This window comes from Salmo trutta, chromosome 1 (assembly GCF_901001165.1).
Source record: "Salmo trutta chromosome 1, fSalTru1.1, whole genome shotgun sequence".
In the NCBI taxonomy this organism is placed as follows: domain Eukaryota; kingdom Metazoa; phylum Chordata; class Actinopteri; order Salmoniformes; family Salmonidae; genus Salmo; species Salmo trutta.
In genome coordinates, this window is record NC_042957.1 from 45,894,559 (window position 1) to 45,920,931 (window position 26,373).

Sequence of the window (26,373 nt, forward strand, 5' to 3'; positions counted from 1 at the left end):
GGTAAGTGTAAGGACAAGGGGTGGTTACAACACATCTCCTAAACTGAGAGATCCTAAAGCATACTATAATGATTTATAAAAGCCATACTGTTAGTAATACAGTCAGATGTATAATTATGATACATGTTAAAACCAAATGCAGGCACCGGCCTAACAATATACATTTCTTCATTTTTATCCATGTTTTTTTTTTTCATCATCTATACGTCCTTGCTGGCTAGGCGCAGTGCTAAAAATATTGGGGCCAAGAGCCATTTTGAAATAATGGGAGGAATACAAAAATGTTATGTCAGACAGTAGCAACCCATTAAGAGCATTGTCGTCATCTGCAGAATAATAAGGTTTGAAGCTCATCTTCGTGCTGCAAGAAACACACAAGTTAGAAAACGATTAGAACCTTACAAGAGAGCAATACACCCTCAGGTCAGTTCTATATTACTACATTCACCGTTAAAACTCAATCTTTACAATGTTAAATGTCAAAGTACATCTCAACTCTTTAATCCACCATATTGAGCATATGTTTAAAATCTCTTCAATATCTTTTATACTGTATGACACAACAAAAGCCGCAAGCAAAGGCTTCACTGAAGATTAACAGATGGGATGTTATGATGTGTAGCAGTCTAAATGGAACAATCCCAAAACCTTAATATTGACTTTTTTTTTACCAGTAATCCTGGTGTACCATTGCAGGCGGAAGGGTTTTTGTACCCTAGCAAAGGCCATCGAGTGAATGCAGTAAGCACAGCTAACTGATTGGGTGAGATGAAGGCAGATGGGTGAAGATTTTGAAACCTGTATCCTAACCAGTGTAGATAGTGTCCATGTCAAGTCCACTTTTTCCCCTTGTCTGGGGTCGCATGCAGGGCCTTGCGCGTCTAAACCCCATAACCTGCTCTATGAAAATCACAGTCTATAACAAAGGGGGGATGGTGGTGAATGAGAAGGAGGGTGAAGAAGAGTTTTGGCACCTCCAGAACCTTGGCATTTCGATGCTTCCCCTTTCCTCACCCCCACCCATACTTTGTATAGATATGGGTCTGAGGCAGAGCCAAGAGGGTGGCACTGGTAGCAGCCACAGACACATTGGTGCGCACAGGTCGCGCTGAGCTGCCCCAATGCAACTTCATGTGGTGACGCAGGTTGGACTTGCTGGAGAAGCGCTTGTCGCACTGCTGGCATGAGAAGGGTTTCTCCTTGGTGTGGATGCGCCGGTGGATTATGAGCTGGGTGGACACACGGAAGGACTTTCCGCACTCCGGGCACTCGTAGCGTTTGGTCTCCGTATGGATGCGCCGGTGGTTCTTGAGGGCGTTCAGATTGTGAAAGTCCTTTTGACAGGTGCAGAAATAAACACCTATCTTGTGGATGGTCTTGTGGTTGAGGAGGGAGCTAGCGTGACGGTAAGCACGGCCACACTGGTCACAGATGTGCGATTTGGCCCCCACACCAATTACCGGTTTACCTGAAAATGTAAACTTTGAACTTGTATTATACCAAACCTCCAGAAACCTTGGCTTTTCAATGTATATCACAGCAGCACTTTCCCTTTCCCCACCTATAGAAATGGGCCTGAGCGCATACCCAGGAAACTGGAAGGCGCTGAGCCGCTCCAGTGCAACTTCATGTGGTGGCGTAGGTTGGACTTGCTGGAGAAGCGTTTGGTGCATTGCTGGCAGGAGAAGGGCTTCTCCTGGGTGTGAATGCGCTGGTGGACGATGAGTTGGCTAGGCGCACGAAAGGCCTTTCCACAATCTGAGCACCGGTGGCGTTTGACCTCAGTGTGGATGCGCCGATGGGTCTTGAGAGCCATCAGGTTGGAGAACTCCTTCTGACAAGAGCTGCAGAAATAGGCACCTGTCTTGTGGACGTTCTTGTGGTTCTGGAGGGATCCGGCATGGCGGTAACCACGGCCGCACTGGTCGCAGACATGCGACTTGGGTGGTCTCCCTACGCCAATTGGTGGATGGCCTGAAAATGTAAAATGTAGGAATTGTGTCATGCCATAATTCTGATATTTTGTTTGTATACACATTAATGCTGGCTTCACATGCTCGTGGAAAATGGGGAAACTGGGAAGTCATAAGCCCGACATGGTTGTGTTGAAGTGCTTTTGAAGTTGGAACAATTCTCAATGAAGTAAGCTAGCTTGCTTAACATCAACAATATGGTCAGACTAGCTACATTATACATATTGATAAGGGTGTAATTATCAAAAACAGATTTGTTGTCAAAGGTAAAAGATCAGTGGTGAAACGTCACAACTTGGGTAACAAAAATGTCTCTGTAATTTCGACTTGGACAGTCCTTCAAGTGAAATTTCCCACTGGGAACTAAAGGCTTCTGATAAGTCCAATAGCATGTGAAAGCTGCATTAGAAACAGCTTCATCAATAATTCCTCAACAGTTAAAGGTACATTCTTTAACATTTCCACATGTCAGAGTGGCTCATCATGGCTACCCTCAGTTTATACAAAATGCAGCATCTTCTTGATTCAATATTGGTTCTAGTTTTCAGAAGTTGAAAGCCCAACAATATTGTGTCTACAAAATAATATTTTGGACTTATAAGATGTCATATTCTTTAAAATCAGAGAGGGAGTCAAAAATATTACTGAAATGTTAAAAATGGCACCTTCAACAATAAATAGTTTTTCGGGCAATTCACCTGAGCCTTTTCAATATGTCAATCAAACCATTGGGCAAATCAAATCGGCCTTCCCTACACTGATGGCGTACTGAGCCTTGAGTCAAACGGTGAGTCTACATGTGTTGTAAATGTCACTCTCCCACTGTACACTGCAGGTATATGGGTTTATTATGAATTTCCACTAGCTACCAGTATTTCATTTGGTTGTTTACATAGCTTTGTAACTGTACCTTGAATTTGGTAGAAGAATCTGATGTCTCAATTTGGGAACAAATGTATAGCTACAGTTAATTATATTCAACACGGATGGATCTTTATTAAGCACAAACTATCATGCATATATAAAAGACGAAATGTACATGAAAACAAAACAAATATGGAATAGGTCAGAGTTACATGTGAAAGATTAAGGGTGAGAGATTTGTATCTTCAATATCTGGGCTAGTTTCATACTCATGGTGACAAATACACAAAAATCGGGAGACAGCAATATTGCAAATGTTGATTCTACAACCCTTAAGACAATTTACTCAAAAAACTATTTACTTTGGTTTCTCCCAATACTTGAGCGTTTCTTAATCAACCCAGACAAAAATATTTCATTTAGTTATTTTGAGCAGCCACTTGTTAGTTTACCATACTAATCTAAGAGCTTATAGGAAGCAATTGAACAAAAGTGGACATCCAAAAACAGACTTCACCACCACGCAGACACGCCATCCAACGTGTATAGTGACCACACTCTTGAACAACATATTATAATAGAAATGCCATTGTGGTTGCTAGACGTTGGCATCAGCTCAACAGATTCCATATGGACACTGGTGTTAGCGTGCTAAGCTAACTAGCGGCAAATATGCACTCTCAAACTTGACCGGGTTGATTTTTTTTTAAAAGCCTACGTGGAAAAATGAGGTTGGGCGAAATATCAGCTAAGTGGAAAAACTAAAGAAAGGAGTTTTGGGAGGATATTCTTCTTCTTCCAAGGATGAAAGAACTCCAAACCCATTTGGTTGGTTATAAAATGAAAAGGTATATTTTCAACAACCACATTGTAAACTCAATATTATTGGGATTTTTATGTGTTGCATTAAAACAAATAAATATTCTAGCATCAAGATAATGGAATGCATTCAAACATTGTACCTTAAAGATTTTATATAGATGCATTAGTGTCCATTTTTTTAAATTGTTTGCACTAACTTGAGTAAATGACTGAAAATGGCAGGTCAAATCATCTAGGGCTGTGTTTATACAGGGAGCCTTATGCCAATCTTTTTCTCCACTAATTGCCATTTTAACTAATTCGATCAGCTCTGAATAAGATCTGATGTGATTGATCAAAATAACATTTAGTGGAAAAAATATCAGCAATGGGCTGTCTGTGTACACAGCCTAGGTGTATGATGAGGGCACCAGCCTTTCTAGAGGCAACAAGGTAAATAACATTATCAAACTTCATCCTCAGTCTGCATCATTTGCTTAAAGATCTGCAATTGTATACCCCCCTTCCTTACATATCCTCAAACAGGTCAACTATTTGGCCCCTCAACTAGACGCATTTTAATTTGACCAATTCACTGAAGTGAAAATGTTCACGCCAAGTCTTTAACAAGGTTGAGTTAACCCAGGTTGATTTCACCTTCACAGGTTAAAAATTGCCTGTGTGAAAACATGTTGATTAACACACTTTCAAAAGTGTGGCGTTAAAGGACAATTGATTCACCACAATGTTCTTCACTTGTTTTCCAGCTATTTATTTTCAGTACTCAGCATTAGGGGTTATAATATGGACAGGTTTTGTTAAGAAATGAATTATCAAAACAGTTTATAAAAAGTGTATAGTAGGCATTACATACATGTATGAAACAAAAAGTTAGAACTGAAAATGATTCATTATAGTTGTTCAAACCAATCCTTTCTAATCGTAATGATGGTTGGAAGTGTCCACTTTTAACCAATTCTGGAGAAAACGCAAGAGTTCAATTAAAATATAGTTAGTTGTCCTGTGGTCTAGTCATCACAATACTCCTAAATCACTTCACTGTCACTTTATATTTCACGTACTAGCACCAGCGCTCCCAGTAAAAGGTGTTCACACAGAGCTTTGAATAGTCAAAACGCAATTAAATAAAAGAAATACTAATAAATACAAGGGTTACGATAAGGTGTAACAAAAACTTAAAGAGAATGAGGACTGAACGCACAAACAATTCACAAAGTCATCCCTTTGAGTGTGAGCTTTTTGTGAAACAGAAGGAAGTCCAGTCTGACTTGAGGGAAGACAGTCACAACATCACTTCAGAAATAATTCCTTAATCTTTGTACTGCAATCAAAAACACACATACAAGTTCCCTGTTTATTGTACAAGGGACTTTTTTTTGTTTGTTTTTTAAACCATAACAAATTGAGACAACATGGAGGAGTACTGTAACAAGTGTTCTTTGGGAGTCCTTCATACTTGACTCCATGTCACTTATACATACAGTCAGGGGTAAGTGTAAGGAAAGGGGGTGGTTACAACACAGCTCCTAAACAGAGATCCTAAGACTAGCGTTTTCCATTACAAGTGTTAATATAAATAAATGCATTCTACAATGATTTGTTTTATAAAAGTCGAACTGTAAATAATACAGTCAGAAGTACGATTACGATACAGGATAAAACCAAATGCCGGCATGGGCCTAACAATATACATTTTCTTTACTTTCTTTTTTTCTTTTTAAACCACAACTTATTGTCTATACATGTTAACTAGTTAGGCGCAGTGTTTAAAATAAGGGTGCCCAGAATTTTTTTTTTTTTAATATTAGGAGGAATACACAAATGTGATGCCAGAAAGAAGCAACCGATAAAGAGCATTGCTGTCATCTGCAGAATAATAAGGTTTGAAGCTCATCTTCGTGCTGCAAGAAACACACAAGTTAGAAAACGATTAGAACCTCACAAGAGAGCAATACACCCTCAGGTCAGTTCTATATTACAGAAATGTGACATCTCCAACCACTGCATTAATTGACCGTTAAAACTACATTTTTACAATGCCAAAGTACATCTCAACTCTTTGCTCCAACATATTGCTCACTTCAGAGATACTGTTTGAAATAAAAATGTTCTTACTGGTTAAGATGTTTTGTAGAACATGACAAAGGCCGCATGCAAAGGCTTTATCCAAAATCGACAGATATGGAATGGGATGTCATGATGTGCAATGCATTCAAACTGCAAAGATGCCATAAAAAACCCTAAACATTGGTCAAATTCTTCAATGTGGTTGACTTGGTGAGCTTCACGCCACACTCTCGGCATGGCATAAGGATGTTCTTCCCATTGTGCCCCGTTTGCTGTAACTTCTTTGACACTGGGGCTTAACTGTCAATAAAACACCGAGAAATCTACAATAATCTACTGTGTAACATGCAACAGGGAGCTATGACAACAGTATATCATTAAGGTTTCTAAAGGGCTGAACAGAGAAGTCTAGCACACATCCTACACTGAGTGAGCAGTAATCCTTGTGTACCATTACAGGTGAATGGGTTCTCGTCCCCTAGCAAAGGCCATCGAGTGAATGCAAGCAAGAGTAGGCATGCTGGTTGGGATGAAGCGGATGGGGGAAGCTTTTGCAACCAGACTGTCTTAACCAGTGTAGATGTCGTCCATGCCAAGTCAGTCCTCTCCCCCTCCCCCCTCCCTTGTCTCAGGTTGCATGCAGGGCCTGTGTGTCTAAAACACAATCTGCTCTGTGAACATCTACAGATATAAACCTCACACTCTACAACAAGAGGGAGATGGTGGTGAATGAGAAGGAAGGGGACTAAGAGTTTTGGCACCTCTAAAACCTTGGCATTTCAATGCATCTCACACTAGCACCCCCACCCCCCACCCATACTTATAGAAATGGGCCTGAGGGCATACCCAAGAAGCTGGCAGCGCCCATGGCCATTGTAGGGGGCGCTGAGCTGCTCCAGTGCACCTTCTGGTGGTGGCGCAGGTTGGACTTGCTGGAGAAGCGCTTGTCGCATTGCTGGCAGGAAAAGGGCTTTTCCTTGGTGTGGATGCGCCTGTGGCAGATGAGCTGGGTGGACACACGGAAGGACTTTCCGCAGTCGGGGCACTGGAAACGTTTTGGCTCAGTGTGAATGCGCCGGTGGTTCTTGAGGGACATCAGGTTGGGAAACTCCTTCTGACAGGAGTTACAGAAGTAGGCGCCTGTTTTGTGACTGTTTTTGTGGTTGAGGAGGGAGCTGGCGTGGAGGTAGCCACGGCCGCACTGGTTGCAGACGTGCGACTTGGTCCCCGTCGCCCCACGGCTCCTGCTGCCACTGGGGCCTTGGAAGGACAGGGAGTTCATTTTAGGTAGTCCATTGGGGACCAGTCCTTGGGCCTGCAACAGCGTGAGATCCAGGCCGGAGTCCCAGTTAAGGCCTGAGCTCCCGCCCCCGGATGTGCCCCCAGAGGCTCCCCCAGCCCTGGCCTGTTTCTGCTGGGGGGGCCTGGGGGCTTGGCCGTGGGAGATCTCCTGATGGAGCCGGAAGCTGGCCTGGCTGGGGAAGCTGCGCTGGCAGGGGCCACAAGTTAGCTCCCTCTCCTTTAGGTGGACGCGACGGTGGCTGTTGAGCTGGGAGGAGACACGGAAAGCCTTGCCGCATTCTGGGCAGCGGTGACGCCGTATCTCTGAATGGATGCGCCGGTGGTTCTTGAGGGCCAGGAGGTTGGAATAGGTCTTGAGGCACACAGCACAGTGGTAAATGCCGACGGTGTGGGTGTTTTTGTGGTTGAGGAGGGAGCTGGCATGGGCGTAGGAGCGGCCACACTGGTCACATCTGTGGAGAGACAAAAGAGATTAAGAAATTAGTAACTGCTTGCAGTCCATTTTTTACTAATCTATCAAAACTAATTGGCTGGTTACCACTTTTCCATTAGATTAAACTTATATATCTCAAAATAATTTGTACAGGTATATGATCTGGAATCCGGCTTAAAGCTTTGGAGATGACTATAAGTGGTTTACCATGTCCTGCAAGAAGAAATAGTCAATTTATACACATAGTAAAAGGGGGACACATTTTTGGTGGAAACAAGGGGGGAAAATATGGATCGTCATTAAATTAGCTTTCAATTATTTGATTGAGTCTTAGAAGGTATGTGTGGCTCCCTGCACTGCACATTTGGATACAACAATTCCATCACACTTTCAAAGTTATTGAAATGATTCTGACTTTCTAATTGGCCGCAACTGTGGTGAAATATGGTGGCTTAGTGCAGATTACCCCACCCCCATAAAATAACTAAATTACAACAAAGCATGTGCAGTGTAGCAAGCTCCAAATACTTACTGTGGATCTAAGGATAGGCTTATGCTCTTTATCAATGTATCAGCAACAACAAAAAAACATACAAGAACCTTTTCACTTCTATGGTCTTTTACCATTTTAACCAGCTTTTGTGCCTTGACTTTGTCAAACAAAGAAGCCCACTAAACTAGGTTTACACTACCAACAACCTAAAATGTACAATGCACCTATAAAAGAGACAGGGAAGCACAAACAAAGGAGCACTACAATTCATAACAAGTACAAGGAACACACAAATCATAAATCTTACTTATTATACTGTCAGCTAGTTTGAATTGATATCAATTAATGGCAGTATTCTTTGTAAAAGCAGAAAATAAAACATCCAACTGAACAATCAAATCTGATTCACAGTAGCCTAGGAAACGGATGAATATCTAACTGAAAGCAAACAGGGTGACTTATCTGGTCTCCACTAATCAATCTGTCCAAACTTCAGAAATATCCGAATTCCGGTGCACGTATGGTCCCAAGGAAGCCGGATTGGAGATCATATACCTGTAATAGACATGTAGAAACCTATGATCTTCACTATTTTCACTTCAAGAATCACAAACAACAGACGAAAACTCACGTGTACCGGCACTCTTCTCCCCCTGTCGTGCTTGCAGTGGCCATCCTCCTGCCCTCCTTGCCTACCTGGTTCTCCCCGCAGCGGTGCCTCGCCAGGCCTGACCTCCCCTGGAAGCTCTTCCCGCAGCTGGTGCAGCCAAAGCGTGTGTGGCCCTCCTCATGGACCTTCTGGTGATTGCGGAGGAATCTGGCTAGCCGGAATGCTTTCCCACAGTGGTGGCAGATGTGCCTCTTCTTCTGCGTGTGGATGCGCATGTGGTTGCGCAGCGCCATGTAGTTGGAGTACGGCTTGTCGCAGTAGGTGCAAGTAAAGGTGCCCGTCTTGTGTGTGTGCTTGTGGTTCAGCAGGCTGCTGGCATGTTTGTAAGAGCAGTTGCAGATGTCACAGCTGTAGGGGCGTTCATCTGGCACAAGGTCAGCCCCATCGATGCTGAGGCTTGAGCTGTTGAGGGAGGCAGAGGACGAAGGGAGCTGCTGAGCAGGGCAGTCATGTGCAGCCAGCTGGTCTGCAGTAGCGAAACCCTCGCAGCACCCATCACACTCATAATCCATTTGAGCAACAGCTCCTGCAGCCCCCTTGCAGAGCTGTGCAGAGTGGTGGGTGGTCAGCTGCTTTTGGGTACGGAATCCTTTGCCACATTCCTGGCAAGTGTGCTTCTTGAGAGCAAAATGAAGACGCAGATGGTTTTTCATGGCCAGGCGGTTCGGGTAAGTGGAGTTGCAGACATTGCAGTGATACTCGCCAATTTTGTGAAGATTCTTGTGATTGGCCAAGCTACCTGCATGACGATAGCTCCGTCCGCACTCATCACAGGCGAAGGGTCGTCGTCCCCCTTCTTGTAGATCAAAATTCTGAGCCCTCGAAGTGCCAGCCTCTGAGTAGGGTTGCTTGAAGCCTTGTTGTTGTTGTCCATACTTGACTTCCCCCATGCCGGGGTTCTGGGATTTGGACGATTCTCCTCTCATGGCCTGCATGCCAGAGGGTCCTCCTTGATACCTCCCATTGCCTAGTTTTGCAAGCTGGGCGTGAGCCTTTGCTCGGTGTTCTTCATGGAGCCGAAGGTGGTTTTCTAGCTGCTTCTGGATCTTGAAGGCCTTCCCACACTCCTCACACTTGTGCCTGCAAAAGAAAGAGAGGACCAAATTAAAGATGGGTTAGTTACTGGTAAACACTCCTTTTCCCTATTCCACGATCTGCCAGCCACTCAACTCGCTCCTAACATAATGAGTGGACAAGCCTAGTGGCTGAATGGGCACTAGCTATGTTTAGTAATGATGATAAAAGCACATTTGGGGAAGGTTATTTACCATTCAAGTAAAGCCATCGTTTCGGAATCGGGTGCCACTTGGGGACCGCTTCTCCCTGTGCCAGCGGCAGCCTTGCTGTAGCAAGCCAATAAAGGGAAATCACCAGTCAGAAATACATTTTACGTTTAGAATGGATTCAAAAATGTCATGGCCTGGCCATTTCTTGGGTTCCTCAGGGTTGCTTAAGGGGTGTTTTGTTTTTAAATTAGCTTTACAGATTGGACTGTAGCACAGAGTAGACTCTTACATTAAAATGACAATGTTGTTCGTTTTTCAGCTGTGCCGCTGTACAGTGAGGGAAAAGCGGTGTGTTTTCTTCAACAAATCGAATGCCTATTTTTTACATCAATGCGGAGGCCCTCGATAGGCAAATTGATTATTCTTACTCATATCTAGTATTATTACAATGAAAAATACCACATCTCATTATTTCAGAGAAAATAAAGACCAATCGATGGAAGAGATACTATACAATCCAGATTTTAGTGTAAACCGTCCTATTGATGACAATTAGAAATTTGGACCAAATTCAGCTATGCAAACAGATCTTATGTTATTAATAGGCCCACAAAGACAAACAAGTCTCAATGGGGAAAAGCATCAAACAAAAGCTTACCTTTTTAAATCAAAGTGGGTCCTCTGGTGGTTCTTGAGGGCCAGCAGGTTGTAGTAGCGCTTCTGGCAGACAAGGCATCTGAAGACTCCGGTCTTGTGAGATTTCTTGTGGTTGAGCAGGGAGCAAGGGTGCCTGTAGCCCCTTCCACACTGGTCACATTTGTGGGGTCGATCCTCCGAATCTGGCATCTGTTGTCTACGGTCCTGTCCTCCCATATCACGACTGCCTCCAGGTCCTCCAACTCCGCCGCCACTAACTCCATCTCCGCCAGTCATCCCTTTAGCGCCATTCAATCCTTCTTTGCTCAGCACTCCTCCTCTTCCCTTTCCAGGACACAGGTGAGTGATCAGGTGATGGCGATCAGCAAAGAACATGCCACAGTCAACGCAAATGTGATTCCTCCCATCACCATCCATTTTGCCATTAGTATTGGTGGGATCGGCCCCCATGCTCTGCGCTGCTGCATCTGACCTTTGTGGCCCATGAATCAGTTGGTGGTTTAACAGGTCTTGCTTTCTGGAGAAGCTCTGGCCACAGGTGCTGCAGATAATCCTCCAGTCTGCCTCACCGTTAGGAGAAAGTGCCGAAGTCCCAGGCCCTGTGGGATTGTTAGCATGGCTGCGCAGATGGCTCCTCAGAGCTCTGAGGCTGGCATAATGGTTTCCACACACCGAGCACTGGTACACTTCACCATCATCGTCATCTTCTTTATTCATCCTTTTCCCCCCTACTTGGGCATGGGACTGAGAACCATACTGAGAGCGCTGTCCATTGCTCTCTTTCACATTTCCTCCACCTGAAGGGAGAGCAGCGCCTCCAGGACTGTTGTAGCCACTCATGTTTCCCATGAATCCATTTGACATCCCCTGGTTCTGTCGCCGTTGGGGGCACATGTGAGACTTGATGCCAGAGATGTCCCCATACATTTCTCCACAGTCAGTGCACATGTGTCTATCAGCCTGGCGGTGGTTCTGGGGAAGAGGGGAGTGCCCAGAGTTGCTCTGGGCAAGGGAGCCATCAAATCGATCATGGAACTCCAGTGAATCCAAACCACTGCTGTGGCCACCATCAGGTACAAAGTGAGCAGCGTCACCAAGATTTCCAGGTAGGGAGATGGGGGTGGTTGCGCCGCTCCCCTCCTGCACATAACTATTCTGAGAGTCAAGTGTCAGGGGTTCAGAGGAGAGCCAGTCGCCTTCAGTGTTGAGGGATGATTGGTTGGATGTTCTTCCCTTATGGCTGCGGAGGTGGCTATGCAACGCTGCCAAGTGCGGATACTGCTTGCAGCAGATGGTGCACTGGTAGAGGCCAGTCTGGTGGGAGCGCTTGTGGTTAACCAGGCTTCCAGCATGGCGGTAGCTTTTCCCACAATCCTGACACTTGAAACGACGTTCGCCATCATCAGAAGAATGCACTCTCTCTCCAGATGGTGATGGGTTAGAGTTAGAGCCAATCCCATCAGTGTTCAGGATACCATCCTGACCATGGGAGCCTGGGTGGGGGTCATGGGTCAGGTAATGAACTTTGAGGCTCTCCAGATCAGGATGCCCAGCCCCACAGTACGCACAAGTGTAAATGGGGTTATTGACAGGAGGTCCAAGCATTGGGTCAAAGGGGCCACGTTTATCATTTGGCAAAGGAGGAAGCGGCAGAGGATCACCCAAGGCAGGTGTGTATGCTGGGGAGCGGACAGCGCTGAGATTGTGCGCCATTATCCCAGGGAAACTACGGGAAAGACCCAGTGAAGAAGAGGCTGCATTATGCAACAGGATGTGCTCCTGGAAGTCACTCTTGTTGGGCAAAGCTACCTGGCACAGGTGGCAGAAGCAGTTAGCCGCATCATCGGTTTGGGGCGCAGACGAACGCTGATCAGTCACAGAATCATGTATGTTGTTAACCATCGATGCTCCAGGAGTCTTAAACTTTGAGTGGGTTCGCTCATGACCATTGAGAGCAGCCAGGTTGTTGAACTGCTTGTAACAGACGGTGCACTTGAACGCCCCTTCCTGGTGACATTTCTTGTGATTAACCAGGCTCCCATGGTGGCGGTAGGTCCTATCACACTGATCGCATTTGAATGGACGATCCCAGGCATCATCGGTTACAGGTGACTTCTTATGATCATCTGGGTCATGTGACATCACACCATGACCCATTCCACTGTTGTTCAGGTGACTGCGGGCAAAGCCATCAGACAGGTCTTGTGCAAGACCATAGTTCCTCTCATCATGTCCGTCTTCAGTGCCTTCGTCACCGCCGTCTTCCTCTGCCTGGGCACTGCTTGGGGATAGGGTGTGGATACGGAGGTGGTTTTTCAGAGCCACAGCATTGGGCAGGGTTCTGGTGCAGACTGGGCACTGAAAGGAACCCACTTCATGGGATTTCTTATGGTTGGCCAGGCTGCCAGCATGCTTATAGATGCGGCCACATTGCTCACACTCAAACCTGCCATTTTCTTCTTGCTGGTAGTGAGCCTTCATGTGTTCTAATAGACTAGGGGTACTGGGGCAAACCATATCACACTCTTTACAGGGGAAACCCTTGACACGGCTCATATCATGCATTGCCATAGTAGGCGTATACATTTAAGGAAGGGGTATTCAAGTCTCAAGATAATAAACAAAGTAGACAAGGGTAAAATAGAGTCTTAGCTCTTGGATTCTGTGGTGTCAGCCATTTTCTTCCCAGAGCTGAAGAAAGTCTTCTCTTTCAGCCATTCAATACCACCCCGTCAGGGCAGCACCGGAAGGATCTGGACACGGAGCAGGCACTGGAAGAGCACTGTTGAAATAGGAAAAACATAAAAGGAGGCATTAAATCATTTCGAAGAGAAGAGACTCAAACCAAAAACGATTATACAGACTGAACGTCTAGCCATTTGCACTGTCAATGTGGAAAGGTTATCTATTCTATACTGCAAGAAATATGACAAAGAACACCTTCATTGGAATAGTAATGGTCTGGCAAAAGCAAACCGGTTAAAAATCCACCACATCAGACATTCAGACCAATAAAATGTTTCCAACATTGAAACTCTACCTATCAAGGGTGCTGGGCAGGGTAAATCAAGCACACCTACATGTAAGAGCAGGAACACACACAGGATTGTTTACCATACGCCAGCCAAGAGTAATTTGCACTTCTGAACAGAGTGTCGGCAGTAAATCTCGTGTTCACACAGCAAAGACCTTGAAGTCATCAGTCACAAAGCCTTAAAATACTACAAACCAGAAGAAGGCAGTAGCGTAGTTAGGCAATGCATGTCCGTGTGTTTTGCTTAGTTTATGGTCTAGATTCCAACGTTAGCTAGCTAGCTGCGCTGATGTTGCCATTTTGTAGAATGGCCAGTATCAACTAGATAACTACCTAACAAGATGATCAAGAAACAATTAAATTCACTCTACATAATCCCAGTGCCAGCACATAGCAAAATGTTTAGCACAACATAGCTAGCTAGCTAAGGACACTACATTAGATCAGTAGCTAACACAGGAAGCCGTTTCATGGAAACTAATCCATTGTGATTTAATTAGAACATCAATACTAGCTATAGTGGTTAGCTAGCTTGGAGGAAGTATTTAGTATTGCGTCTGTGCACTTAGCTAGCTACCATCCCATAGCCTACATTGCATATGAAGTGTGACCGGCTCATCCGTGGATGTAGAGAAAATGCATTTTTTGTAACTCGTTGGTTCCCCTAATTGGGGGTTTGTGCTCCCTGATTGGCTCAAAGCCAAGACAAATTTTATTGGTCACATACACGTGTTTAGCAGATGTTATTGCAGGTGTAGCGAAACGCTTGTGCTTCTAGTTCCAACAGTGCAGCAATATCTAACAATTTCACAACAAATACACAATACACACAAATCTAAGTAAAGGAATGGAATTAAGACTATATAAATATATGGACGAACAATGTCAGAGTGGCATAGACAGATACAGTAGAATAGTATAGAATACTGTGTATACATATGAGATGAGTAATGCAAGATATGTAAACATTATTAAAGTGACATTATTAAAAGTGACTAGTGTTTCATTTATTAAAGTGGCCAATGATTTCAAGTAAGTGTATATAGGCAGCAGCCTCTCTATGTTAGTGATGGCTATTTAACAGTCTGATGACCTTGAGATAGAAGCTGTCTCTCGGTCCCAGCTTTGATGCACCTGTACTGACCTCACCTTCTGGATGATAGCGGGGTGAACAGGCAGTGGCTCTGGTGGTTGTTGTCCTTGATGATCATTTTGGCCTTCCAGTGACATGCTGTAGGTGTCCTGGGAGGACAGGTAGTCTGCCCACGGTGATGCGTCGTGCAGACCGCACCACCCTCTGGAGAGCCCAGAGGTTGTGCAGTTGCCATACCAGGCGGTGATACGCCCCGACAGGATGCTCTCAATTGTGCATCTGTAAAAGTTTGAAGGTTTAAGGTGACGAGCCAAATTTCTTCAGCCTCCTGAGGTTGAAGAGGCGCTGTTGCGCCTTCACCACACTGTCTGTGTGGGTGGACCATTTCAGTTTGTCAGTGATGTGTACGCCGAGGAACTTAACGTCCCAACTGCTCCATTGCAGTCCCGTCGATGTGGATAGGGGGTGCTTCCTCTGCTGTTTCCTGAAGTCCACGATCATCTCCTTTGTTTTGTTGACGTTGAGTGAGAGGTTATCTTCCTGGCACCACTCCAAGGCATCCCCTCCTCCCTGTAGGCTGTCGCGTCGTTGTTGGTAATCAAGCCTACTACTATTGTTCGTAGTAGGCTTGATTACCAACTATTGTTCGTTGTTGAATATGTCTGTAAACAGACCAGTCAGCTGGTATCCGCATCCTCTGATGACGCAGCTAGAGATGCCGTCTAGGCAGGCAGCCTTGCAAGGGTTAACAAGTTTAAAATGTCTTACTCACGTCGGCCACAGAGAAGGAGAGCCCACAGTCCTTAGTAGCGGGCCGCGCCGGTGGCACTGCGTTATCCTCAAAGCGGGCAAAGAACGTGTTTAGCTTGTCTGGAAGCAAGACGTCGGTGACCGCGAAGTGGCTGGTTTTCCTTTTGTAGTCTGTGATTATCTGTAGACCCTGCCACATACAGTACATCTGAGCCGTTGAATTACGACTCACTTTGTCTCTATACTGACGTTTTGCCTGTTTGATTGCCTTGCAGAGGGAATGACTATTCAGCTTTTATTCTGCCATATTCCCAGTCACCTTGCCATGGTTAAATGCAGTGGTTCGCGCTTTCAGTTGTGTGAATGTTGCCATCTATCCACGGTTTCTGGTTAGGGTAGGTTTTAAAGTTGTTGGCCACTGACGAGCATTACCATTCTACAAGTAGAAACGGCAGGTCCATCGCTACTGGGTCGGCACGCAGCAGTTACCGCTTTTGTTCTAACAAGAGAAGGAACGGCCTCCCACTGTGATAAGTACCTATCGGCAGTCTGATTCTCTGTGTTTCATGCGTAATGGTCCTGAAATTTAGGCGCTGTCCAGAAACAAAGGCCCAATCCCAAATCGGCCCCTATACACTTATGGAGATCTGATAGGTGTACTTTAAGTAACATCGCAATAGCTCCACCTTGCCCTCTGATAGGCCAGGGAGAAGTTTCACCATATTGCTTATACCAATCAAATCCTCTCAGATCTCCAGAAGTGCATTGGGTGAAGGGTTTAAGGTTACATTTGGCATTGGGCCAACCCCTAGCCCCATATCCCCTAGACCAGGGGTACTCAACTCTGACCATACGACAGGGTTTCCCAAACTCGGTCCTCTGGACCCCAAGGGGTGCACATTTTGGTTTTTGCCCTAGCACTACAGAGCTGATTCGAATAATCAACTAATCATCAAGCTTTGATCATTTTAAATCAGCTGTGTAGTGGTAGGGCAAAACCAAAACGTACTTCCCTTGGGTGCCCTAGGACAGAGTTTGGGAAATGCTGCCCTACAGGGTCTGGAGGCTGCTGGTACTTCATTTATTACACTCCCCTGGTGTCCCAGGTCAAAATCAGTCCCTGATTAGAGGGGAACAATGAACATTTTTTATGTTGAACTGGCTTTGAAGGTCCAGAGCTTAGTTTGAGTGCCCTAGACCCAGTAGCGCTGCTTTTTAAAATTATTCCCCTCTAATCAGGGACTGATTTAGACCTGGTACACCATGTGGGCGCAATTAATTATCAGGTCGAACAGAAAACCAGCAGTAGTCCTGACCTCGTAGGGTAAAACTATTATATCTCTGCCCTAGACACTTGGAGATCTAAGAGGCAATATGGTAAAAGCTTTACCTTTATTTAAAATATATTTTAAATTATTATGATCCAGCCCCCCGACAATCACCTCCAGCCCCCCTGGTAAGAAGAACAGGTGAAGCGAGGCTCCACTCCTGTCAATTTGTCCACATGAGAATACAGCAATAAGCAGACCAAGTGGGGAGATCAAATAGAAGTTTCATAAAGTTTAGGTTGTTACGAATTTAGTGATAAGTGAATGAAATTGTATGTAGTTGTTTGTTTTGAACACGCGTATCTGCCCTCTCATTGGCTAGAATGTTCCCACCTGATCTTCCCCCTCCCGCCTGCCTTTCCGACAACTCCCACTGTTAGGGCAGACACAAATTGGAAGATTTTTACCTACACAGCCCTGAAAGGCTGGTCTAGAGCCCATCCACATCAGATGAACTGTCATTGGTCTATTATACTCAGATCACATTGTGACGTCATGTTGTGGGCCAAAAGTTCCATCCCACCTGAACAGGCTGAAATTCCAGCATTTTTTTTTTTTTTTTAAAACAGCTCTTACACAAAAGGGGCGTTATCATAATTTTCACAATTTCAGTATGTTATTTTGACCTATGTGGAAATGTGAAGGAAAAAAAATCACATTTTGAACTGCACTGCCCTTTTAACATTCAACACTTGTGCTTTATTGTGGGGGGAAAAAACATGATATCAGTTCACAACCTCTTTGGACACCATAAAGGTTACTTTGGAGTCATTACAACTGTGAATATGCATCGACAAACTTAAAAAAAAATACATGTTGTCTTACATTTACAGAATTCATTGCTTTATGTTTTGCCAATGTTTGATGAATAGGACATTTGTTCAAATTAGTCTATTTTATTCGTACATATGATTTATCATCTGACAGTTGTCAGTGTGGATTCAACGTCTTACTGATTGTATTTAGGCACATGTGCTAACTAAAGACTTGTGTTGTGAGAACTTTTAGACATGGCTTTTGTTTTATTAGATGTGGCACATTTGCAGCTTGTGTTCGCTTCCGCCAGGCTGACCAATGTGTCGTGTGCCAAGTTCTTCCTGAAGGATCTTGGGAACCACACCTATAGTTTGCACATTTAAAGCACAAAAGACAATACACAAAGGTTTGTGGAATGCCTAATTTCATAATTTCACGTTGTGAAAAATCTATGTAAATTCTGTGATAATTCATCAAAATTTGAGATGTTGGCCTAAAATATAAGCTAATGCAAGATTGATATTGTAGTTCTACACACAATTCTAATTTAAAAAATGGGTCAAATGCCACATTGGTCATTTTCAGTAACATAGGCCTAGTAGTCTAATATAGGCTCAATCCACTATTCTAGAGCTTTCCATCATTTTTCCCCCCCAACCTATATTTGAATAAGGCATCCTATTCCAGAATGGCTTATTGACATAGGCCTACCAGTATTTGTTCCTGCAGTCAACACCTCAACAGAATACCCTTTATACCCTGCATGGGTTAGTCTTACAGCTCTCATGTGAAAGTGAAAGCCCCATAACCTCTGGGAAGGTACACTGACCCAGGGCTCTGACGCCAGGCCATCTGGATGTGCTAGGCTCATCAAGTCAATCAAGATCTGTATAGCGAAATACCAGATGGGTCTAACGTCACAAAAAGCACTTTGTCTTCAGTTTGGGTTGTCTGTCATCTGTTGTTTACACTTTGAAGCATATTCATTGCTGAGCTGAGCCCAGGTTGGAATAAAAGGCATATGTCTATTCAAATGATAACAAAAAAATCCCAATGAGCCCATGGTGTAAAAAGTGAACTGATTTAAATCTCTGGCCTGCAGAAGCCAGGGTTTCTGTTCTCTTTGGGGAGGAAAATGTCATGTGAATGTTCCCACTTCAGCTCTATTGGCCATTATCAAACGTGGTGTGAATGATGCAAGTAGCAGAATTATTAAAACGTAAGAAATGGGGAGGTGAAGCATAAACAACTTTGGAATAATGACCACTGACTAATTCATATTTGCAACTAAAGGCAAACAAAAAAATAAATATTTACAATGTCTAAGAACTGTCAAATACAAATTATGTAACTAGTTAGCCTAGAAAACAAGCTAAACTAATTTGATAGCAGAAGAAACTATTTTAAACAGTGAAATCACAACCATCTTTACCTTTAACGCGCAAATAGTTGTACATACACCGTTTACCTTTGCTAATATCTTTACATGTACTTTCAGAAATGTTTACACTGGCATTGTTTTGGTTGAGAGCTCGGACGACTTGGGTCTGGAGCTACATTTCAACAAATAAAATGTCTCTTTCATAACAAGGAGGCCCAAGAAACTGTAATTCGAAATAATTTTTTATAAAGTATCATCTGGTTTTGTGGTGGGCAGCGATTCTAACGCGCTCCATGACCTTGGCTTGTCTTTTCTACTGAGTTCACCCAGCGTAAATTTCTCAGGACAAAAGCAGGGCATCTTTACAGCCGATCCGCGAGACATTCCGTGCTCTTTTCCATCGGACGACTCCCCAAATTAGGCAACATCAAGGCCGGAGGACCGAGAAAGCATAAATTATGACATTTTGCTCATAAATGCATAGTTAACTGAAACGAGTTATTAAATGTTGAAATATGTGAATTCGCTTTACACAAAAATCAAAAAAGAACGACTAAATTTCCATCAAATTGCTTTCTAAGAAGCTATTTGCAACTAGCTAGTACGCTAGCCGCATTTTAGCTAAGTTAGCTGTGCAAACATTAGCCTGTTAGCTAGGTCAAGTTGTGAAAATACATTACTTCGGATCATATAAATGCATATTATGTTATTTTAATACAAGTGTAGCTAAATGTGAGCCATTACTTCACCTTAAGGAGCAATTAACCTGGCAAACTAATGTAATAATGTGCACCGACCCGACAAACTAGCTAGCGCGGCCGCCTAGCTAAGTACCCCCCACGATGCTAAATAAATACAAGGAAATCGGAAGTCGTTAACTCTACATTTTGCAAGCTCAAATAAATATAAGATGCACATTCTGCATAAATGTATGTATATTCCCTTGTTATCTGCACAGAACATATTATTTCAGTTAATGCCTTAGCAAGCCAAATAACCGTGGCACGCAAAAGTTAGCTTGCTGGCTAACGTGCGCTAGCCTAGAGCCAACAAAGATCTCGACAAATACACTCTGGCCCATTGATGGAATCATATTTTTTTTATACGTTTTACGCACTCGACTTACCCGTTTAATGACGTTCTTTGCACCAGAGCGAATGATGCCGAATCTGAAAAACGCAGCATTTGCGTTCTCATTTAGGAGACTTGTTATTTTTTCAGATCAACAACCGACTTTGGTTCTTCGGTCATTTTTTTTCTCCACGGATTCAACATACTTCCTGCTAGCTAGCCGTGTGAAGCGGAGACATACGTACTTTTGCGCGTCATCATGCGCAGAATAACATTTTAGTCTGCATCAAACACCTATATTTTTAATAACAGATTACTTTTTTGCATGCTGTACTGTTATTTTTCTCTACAGAAACTGTAACGTGTCCATTTTGCTGATGCGCGCTCAATCATGTTGTTAATCCAAATCAGACAAACATCCACAGTTGGTGCAGGCGCTGCTCATAATAGATTCTCGTGAAAACAGCATTTGCTTCGTGGATCATGAAGGAAATTACATTCTGAGGTCACTATGTCTGTTTATGGTATTGTAAATTACTGTCATTGTTTCTTTCATGGTTTGGGAGGGATTGTATAATACTCGAAAATGATTTAGTTTATTAGATTGCAACACGAAATGACATTCTGAGGTCACTATGTCTGTCTATGGTATTGTAAATTACAGTCATTGTTTCTTTCATGGTTTGGGAGTGATAGTATAATACTCAAATGTTTTAGTTTATTAGATTGCAACACTTGGTAACCTATAGTTGATTTTCTCAGGCTGTCCAATGTGCTTCACTGTGTTCTAATCTGTTTTGTATTAGCCTATTCCCAATTTAGTTTGAAGTGATCCACATGCAAAAATATTGCTTGTGAAATAGAAATCAAGTGTATCAGTTGACAATTCACAGCCATCAAATACATTTTATGCCATTGTGTTTGTTAATCTATTAGTATTTCTAAGGCATATATGTTTCTTGGCCCACAGATGTAGCCTTCCTAACTGTCATTCAAAGTTATTGCAATCATTTGATTGTTCAATAAGTGACATTTCCATTTGATCCATGAGATTTCCGTTTTTGCTTTGAAAATCTATAGTTACCTAGGAGCCTGGAGGTAGTCTCCTAAGCCTGATTATAGGACACTGCATTTTAGTAAAATATTTATTCTCATTTGTTTTCTTATTATAGTATATCATTATCAGTATGAATATTTAATAATCTAATCCAGTTATTTTATATAAAGTACCAGTAAAAAGTTTGGACACCCCTACTCATTCAAGGGTTATTTTGTTGTTTTTTACTATTTTCTAAAATAATTGTTAATAGTGAAGACATCAAAACTATGAAATAACACATATGGAATCGTGTAGTAACCAAAAAAGTATTAAACAAATCAAAATAGATTTTAGATTCTTCAAAGTAGCCACCCTTTGCCTTGACAGATTTGGCATTCTTTCAATCAGCGTCATGAGGTAGTCACCTGAAATGCATTTCAATTAACAGTGTGCCTTGTTAAAAGTGAATGCGTTTGAGCCAATCAGTTGTGTTGTGACAACGTTGGGGTGGTATACGGAAGATAGCCCTAATTGGTAAAATACCAAGTCCATATTATGGCAAGAACAGCTCAAATAATCAAAGGGAAACAACAGTCCATCATTACTTTAGGACATGAAGGTCAGTCAATCTGGAAAATTTGTGCAGATGCAAAAACTATCAAGTGCTATGATGAAACTGGTTCTCATGAGGACCACCACAGGAAAGGAAGACCCAGAGTTACCTTTGCTGCAGAGGATAAGTTCATTAGAGTTACCAGCCTCAGAAATTGCATCCCAAATAAATGCTTCACAGAGTTCAAGTAACAGACACATCTCAACATCAACTGTTCAGAGGAGAGTGAATCAGGCCTTCATGGTCAAATTGCTGTGAAGAAACCACTACTAAAGGACACCAATAAGAAGAAGAGACTTGCTTGGGCCAAGAAACACAAGCAATGGACAATAGACCGGTGGAAATCTGTCCTTTGGTCTGGAGTCAAAATTTGAGATTTTTGGTTCAACCGCCGTGTCTTTGTGAGATGCAGAGTAGGTGAATGGATGATATATTTAGAATTCAAGGCACACTTAACCAGCATGTCTACCACAGCATTCTGCAGCAATACACTATCCCATCTGGTTTGTGCTTAGTGGGACTATCATTTGTTTTTCAACAGGACAATGACCCAACACACCTCTAGGCTGTGTAAGGGCTATTTGACCAAGAAGGAGAGTGATGGAGCACTGCATAAAATAAATAATTGTAATATTGAAAATAGTGTGTGTATATATATATATATATATATATATAAAAAATTGTAATGGTTACAAATCTGCTAGCAACAATGTATATACACAGTGCATTCAGAAAGAATACAATACCCCTTGACCTTTTCCACATTTTGTTAACTTAGCCTTATTCTAAAAAAAGTTAGGCCCTCAATCTGAACACAATACATTTACATTTAAGTCATTTAGCAGACGCTCTTATCCCACAATGACAAAGCAAAAACAAGTTTAGAATTTTTTCCTAATGTATAACAACCCCCCCCTCCAGAAACACCATATTTACATAAGTATTCACAGCCTTTCCTATGAGACTCAATTGACCTCAGGTGCCTCCTGTTTCCATTGATTATCCTTGAGATGTTTCTATGACTTGATACGAGTCCACCTGTAGTAAATTCAATTGAATGGACATGATTTGTAAAAGCACACACCTGTCTATATAATGTCCCATAGTTTACAGTGCATGTCAGAGCAAAAACCAAGCCATGATGCTGCAGACATTTTTTGGTACCCTCCCCCAGCGCTATGCCTCGACACAAACCGGTCTCGGAGCTCTACGGACAATTCCTTCAACCTCATGGCTTGGGTTTTTTCTGACATGCATTGTCAACTGTTGGACTTTATATAGACAGGTGTGTTCCTTTCCAAATGATGTCCAATCAGTTTAATTTACCACAGGTGGACTCCAATCAAGTTGTAGAAACATCTCAAGGATGATCAATGGAAACAGGATGCACCTGAGTTCTATTTCGAGTCTCATAGCAAAGGGTCTAAATACTTATGCGTTATATGGTATTTCTGTATTTTTTTAAAAATTCATTTTCTAAAAACCTGTTTTCGCTTTGTCCTTATGGGGTATTGTGTGTAGATTGATTAGGGAAAACATTTATTTCAAAAATTTTAGAATAAGACTAACGTAACACAATGGGAAAAGGGGTCTGAATACTTTCCGAATGCCCTGTAAGCTAATTTGCAGTTTGTGAGTAGCCTATTTTTATAATGGCCCGGGGCATTGTTTATTTATCAATTGCTTCCTGCGAATTCGCGACAGAAAAACCCCACCCAATATAGCTCCAGTAAAATGGATCATATCCTTTGAACGGTTTGGGCTAGGGATACACGGTTTTCAGTAAAGTAATGGTGAAATGACAGTCACGAAGCTGTGCTCAGTTTTCCTTTATGGCATACTACTTAGTGTGTAAGTGATACACCGTTATGGGAACTAATTTCAGACATACAGCCTGAAATTGTGCAATTCTTAGACCATCAGAAGGTTTCGGGGCTGGATCAAAAACATTTGGGGCTGTATCGCTGGAAGCCCAGGCCTAATGATGCCATTGTCCACGATAAAGCTCCACATCCATTTAAACACCCATGAGTTTCATTGTAAATGTAGAGGCTATCAGACAGACAATAATGGGTCAATTACTTAATGTATAGCTTTACGTTTGAATAATTGGGAATGTTTTATTCTGAATTGCAACCTCATATGATGACCTATATGTTATGGCCAAATTTGGGCCACTTGGTATAACATACAAGGGGATATTTTCTGTGCAGAATAATGTGAATCAGGAGGAATACAGCTATATAGTCTTGCATTGCCATAATGAGTACTGTGTAGTATCTTCCCACTGGTCACACACTGGTTGAATCATTGTTGTTTACAAGTCATTTCAATGAAATTACCTTGAACCAAAGTGGAATAGACATTGAATTGACGTCTGTGCCAAGTGGGTTAATTCACATGGCTACCGGAACAATCAAACAATGTGAGAAAGACAGAAATCAATGTATCCCTTACCTGTGATCAGGTCATAATGAGGAGGCTATAGCAGGGTCTCGCTGTGCATGGTCTTGCAGCTGTGTAGGGTCTCGCAGCTGTACTCACATAGCCAGAGTGCCAGTCTTTTTCTGCTCTGTTGTTGTCATGATGAATAAGACAAAAACAGAATTACACCCAGGCTAGTTCTCATGCATAGATCAGACATTTCCACTAGAACACACCCCTCCCTTAAGTAAATAGTGCCCAAATTACAAGTCAGGAAGCTGCAGACACTATTTTGGAATGACCAGCAGAAACATGGGTCTTCAGATATTGATAGGTGACCCTGCCAAATGGGTTCAAATCAAATGTCATTTGTCACATGCTTCGTAAACAACAGGTATAGACTAACAGTGAAATGCTAACTTACATGCCCTTCCCAACAATGCAGAGAGAAAATAGAGAAATAATTTACAAATAATAACATGGGGAATAAATACATAAGTAACGATAACTTGGCTATATACCAGTGGTGTAAAGTGCTTAAGTAAAAATACTTTAAAGTACTATTTAAGTAGTTTTTTGGGGTATCTGTACTTTACTATTAATATTTTTGACGACTTTTACTTTTACAACATTCCTGAAGAAAATAATGTACTTTTTACTCCATACATTTTCCCTTACACCCAAAAGTACTCATTACATTTTGAATGCTTAGCAGGACAGGAAAATGGTTGAATTAACGCACTTAAAGTGAAAATACCTGGTCATCCCTACTGCATCTGATCTGGCGGACTCACTAAACACAAATGCTTTGTTGTTTGTAAACCAGAATGCACAATTTTCTTGTTTTTTTACTTTACGGATAGCCAGTGCCACACTTCAACACTCAGACATAATTATTAAATATACTTTTACTTTTGGTACTTAAGTATATTTAAAACCAAAAACTTTTTTACTTTTACTCAAGTAGGATTTTACTGGGTGACTTTCACTTTTACTTGAGTCATTTTCCTTTAAGGTATCTGTATTCCTACTCAAGTATGACAATTGGGTACTTTTTCCACCACTGCAATTTACACTGGGTATCAGTACCGAGTCGATGTGCAGGGGTACAAGGTCATTGGGGTAGATATGTACATATAGGTAGGGATAACATGACTATGCAACAGGATAGATAATAAAAAGTAACAGCAGCGTATGTGATGAGTCAAAAGAGTTGCAAAAAGGATAAATGCAGATAGTCCTGATAGCTATTGGTTAACTATTTAGTAGTTTTATGGCTTGGGGGTAGAAGCTGTTCAGGGTCCTGTTGGTTCAAGACTTGGTGCATAGGTACCGCTTGCCATACGATAGTAGAGAGAAGAGTCTATTCCCAAGATAAAAACTGTAATATATACTTTTTGAAATTATTTTTGAAGTTCTAGCATTAGTGTGGCTTCAGGCATTTGCTTGTGTATTCATCCAGCAAGGTCAAAGGTAATCTTCTCTACAGTGGTAGGTTTTCCTCTGTCTGGCTAAAGCTGGTTAGATAGGCCTATAGGTTTGCCAGTTCTTTGCTGCATCAGGCACTTCTTTAGTACTTCACTACTCTGTTGCAAACTAAATGGAAGGTTTTGGCCACTGGGTGTTTAGCCATGCACCTCAGTGATGCTGGCCTGATCTACTGTGTCTAGGATGATAGACCATCCACTGCTTAATTCTTGACTGTTCTCAAAGGGATACTTAAAGTCTTCAACTTTTTCATACCCCTCTCCCAATCTCTGCCTTTTTTCTTTATGAATCGATTTATAGGATACACAGGGTAATCATTCAGAAATATATTGCATTTCATATAATTACCAACATTTCCATACTAGTACAGACATACACTATATACAGTCGTGGCCAAAAGTTTTGAGAATGACACAAATATTAATTTTCACAAAGTTTGCTGCTTCAGTGTCTTTTGAGTATAATTACAAGCATTTCATAAGTGTCAAAGTCTTTTATTGACAATTACATGAAGTTGATGCAAAGAGTCAATATTTGCAGTGTTGACCCTTCTTTTTCAAGACCTCTGCAATCCGCCCTGGCATGCTGTCAATTAACTTCTGGGCCACATCCTGACTGATGGCAACTCATTCTTGCATAATCAATGCTTGGAGTTTGTCAGAATTTGTGGGTTTTTGTTTGTCCACCCACCTCTTGAGGATTGACCACAAGTTCTCAATGGAATTAAGGTCTGGGGAGTTTCCTGGCCATGGACCCAAAATATCGATGTTTTGTTCCCCGAGCCACTTAGTTATCACTTTTGCCTTATGGCAAGGAAAAGGCATTGAAAAGGCATTGTTCATCACCAAACTGTTCCTGGATGGTTGGGAGAAGTTGCTCTCGGAGGATG

The 26,373-nt window shown here is 42.5% G+C and overlaps 1 protein-coding gene across 3 annotated transcripts; it reads right to left on the minus strand.

The window, feature by feature from the left end:
- Positions 1-183: 183 nt before the first annotated feature.
- On the minus strand, positions 184-20,380 carry LOC115197160 (zinc finger protein 646). Of its 3 annotated transcripts, none has more exons than XR_003878975.1 (6): positions 19,976-20,371; positions 10,509-13,289; positions 9,893-9,967; positions 8,586-9,704; positions 5,597-7,480; positions 184-397 (listed from the first exon to the last, which is right to left on the minus strand). XR_003878975.1 is itself a non-coding variant. In XM_029758443.1 (6 exons), the coding sequence occupies exons 2-6, from the start codon at positions 13,091-13,093 to the stop codon at positions 1,562-1,564; spliced, it is 5,100 nt and encodes a 1,699-aa protein (XP_029614303.1). In that variant the 5' UTR covers positions 13,094-13,289; positions 19,976-20,379; the 3' UTR covers positions 661-1,561. The 3 variants fall into 3 exon arrangements, 2 of the variants coding, with proteins under 2 accessions (XP_029614303.1, XP_029614312.1); XM_029758443.1 differs by lacking the exon at positions 184-397 and adding an exon at positions 661-1,974 and having other exon boundaries at positions 6,573-7,480; positions 19,976-20,379; XM_029758452.1 differs by lacking the exons at positions 184-397; positions 9,893-9,967 and adding an exon at positions 661-1,974 and having other exon boundaries at positions 6,573-7,480; positions 19,976-20,380.
- Between the last annotated feature and the right edge of the window lie 5,993 nt (positions 20,381-26,373).

Coding starts and splice junctions, on each gene's coding strand:
- LOC115197160 (XM_029758443.1), bottom strand. CDS start 13,093: ATGTATACGCCTACTATGGCAATGCATGATATGAGCCGTGTCAAGGGT. Junction 9,705..9,892: donor ACGATGGCTTTACTTGAATG/GTAAATAACCTT, acceptor TTTCTTTTGCAG/GCACAAGTGTGAGGAGTGTG. Junction 1,975..6,572: donor GGGCGCTGCCAGCTTCTTGG/GTATGCCCTCAG, acceptor TTACATTTTCAG/GCCATCCACCAATTGGCGTA.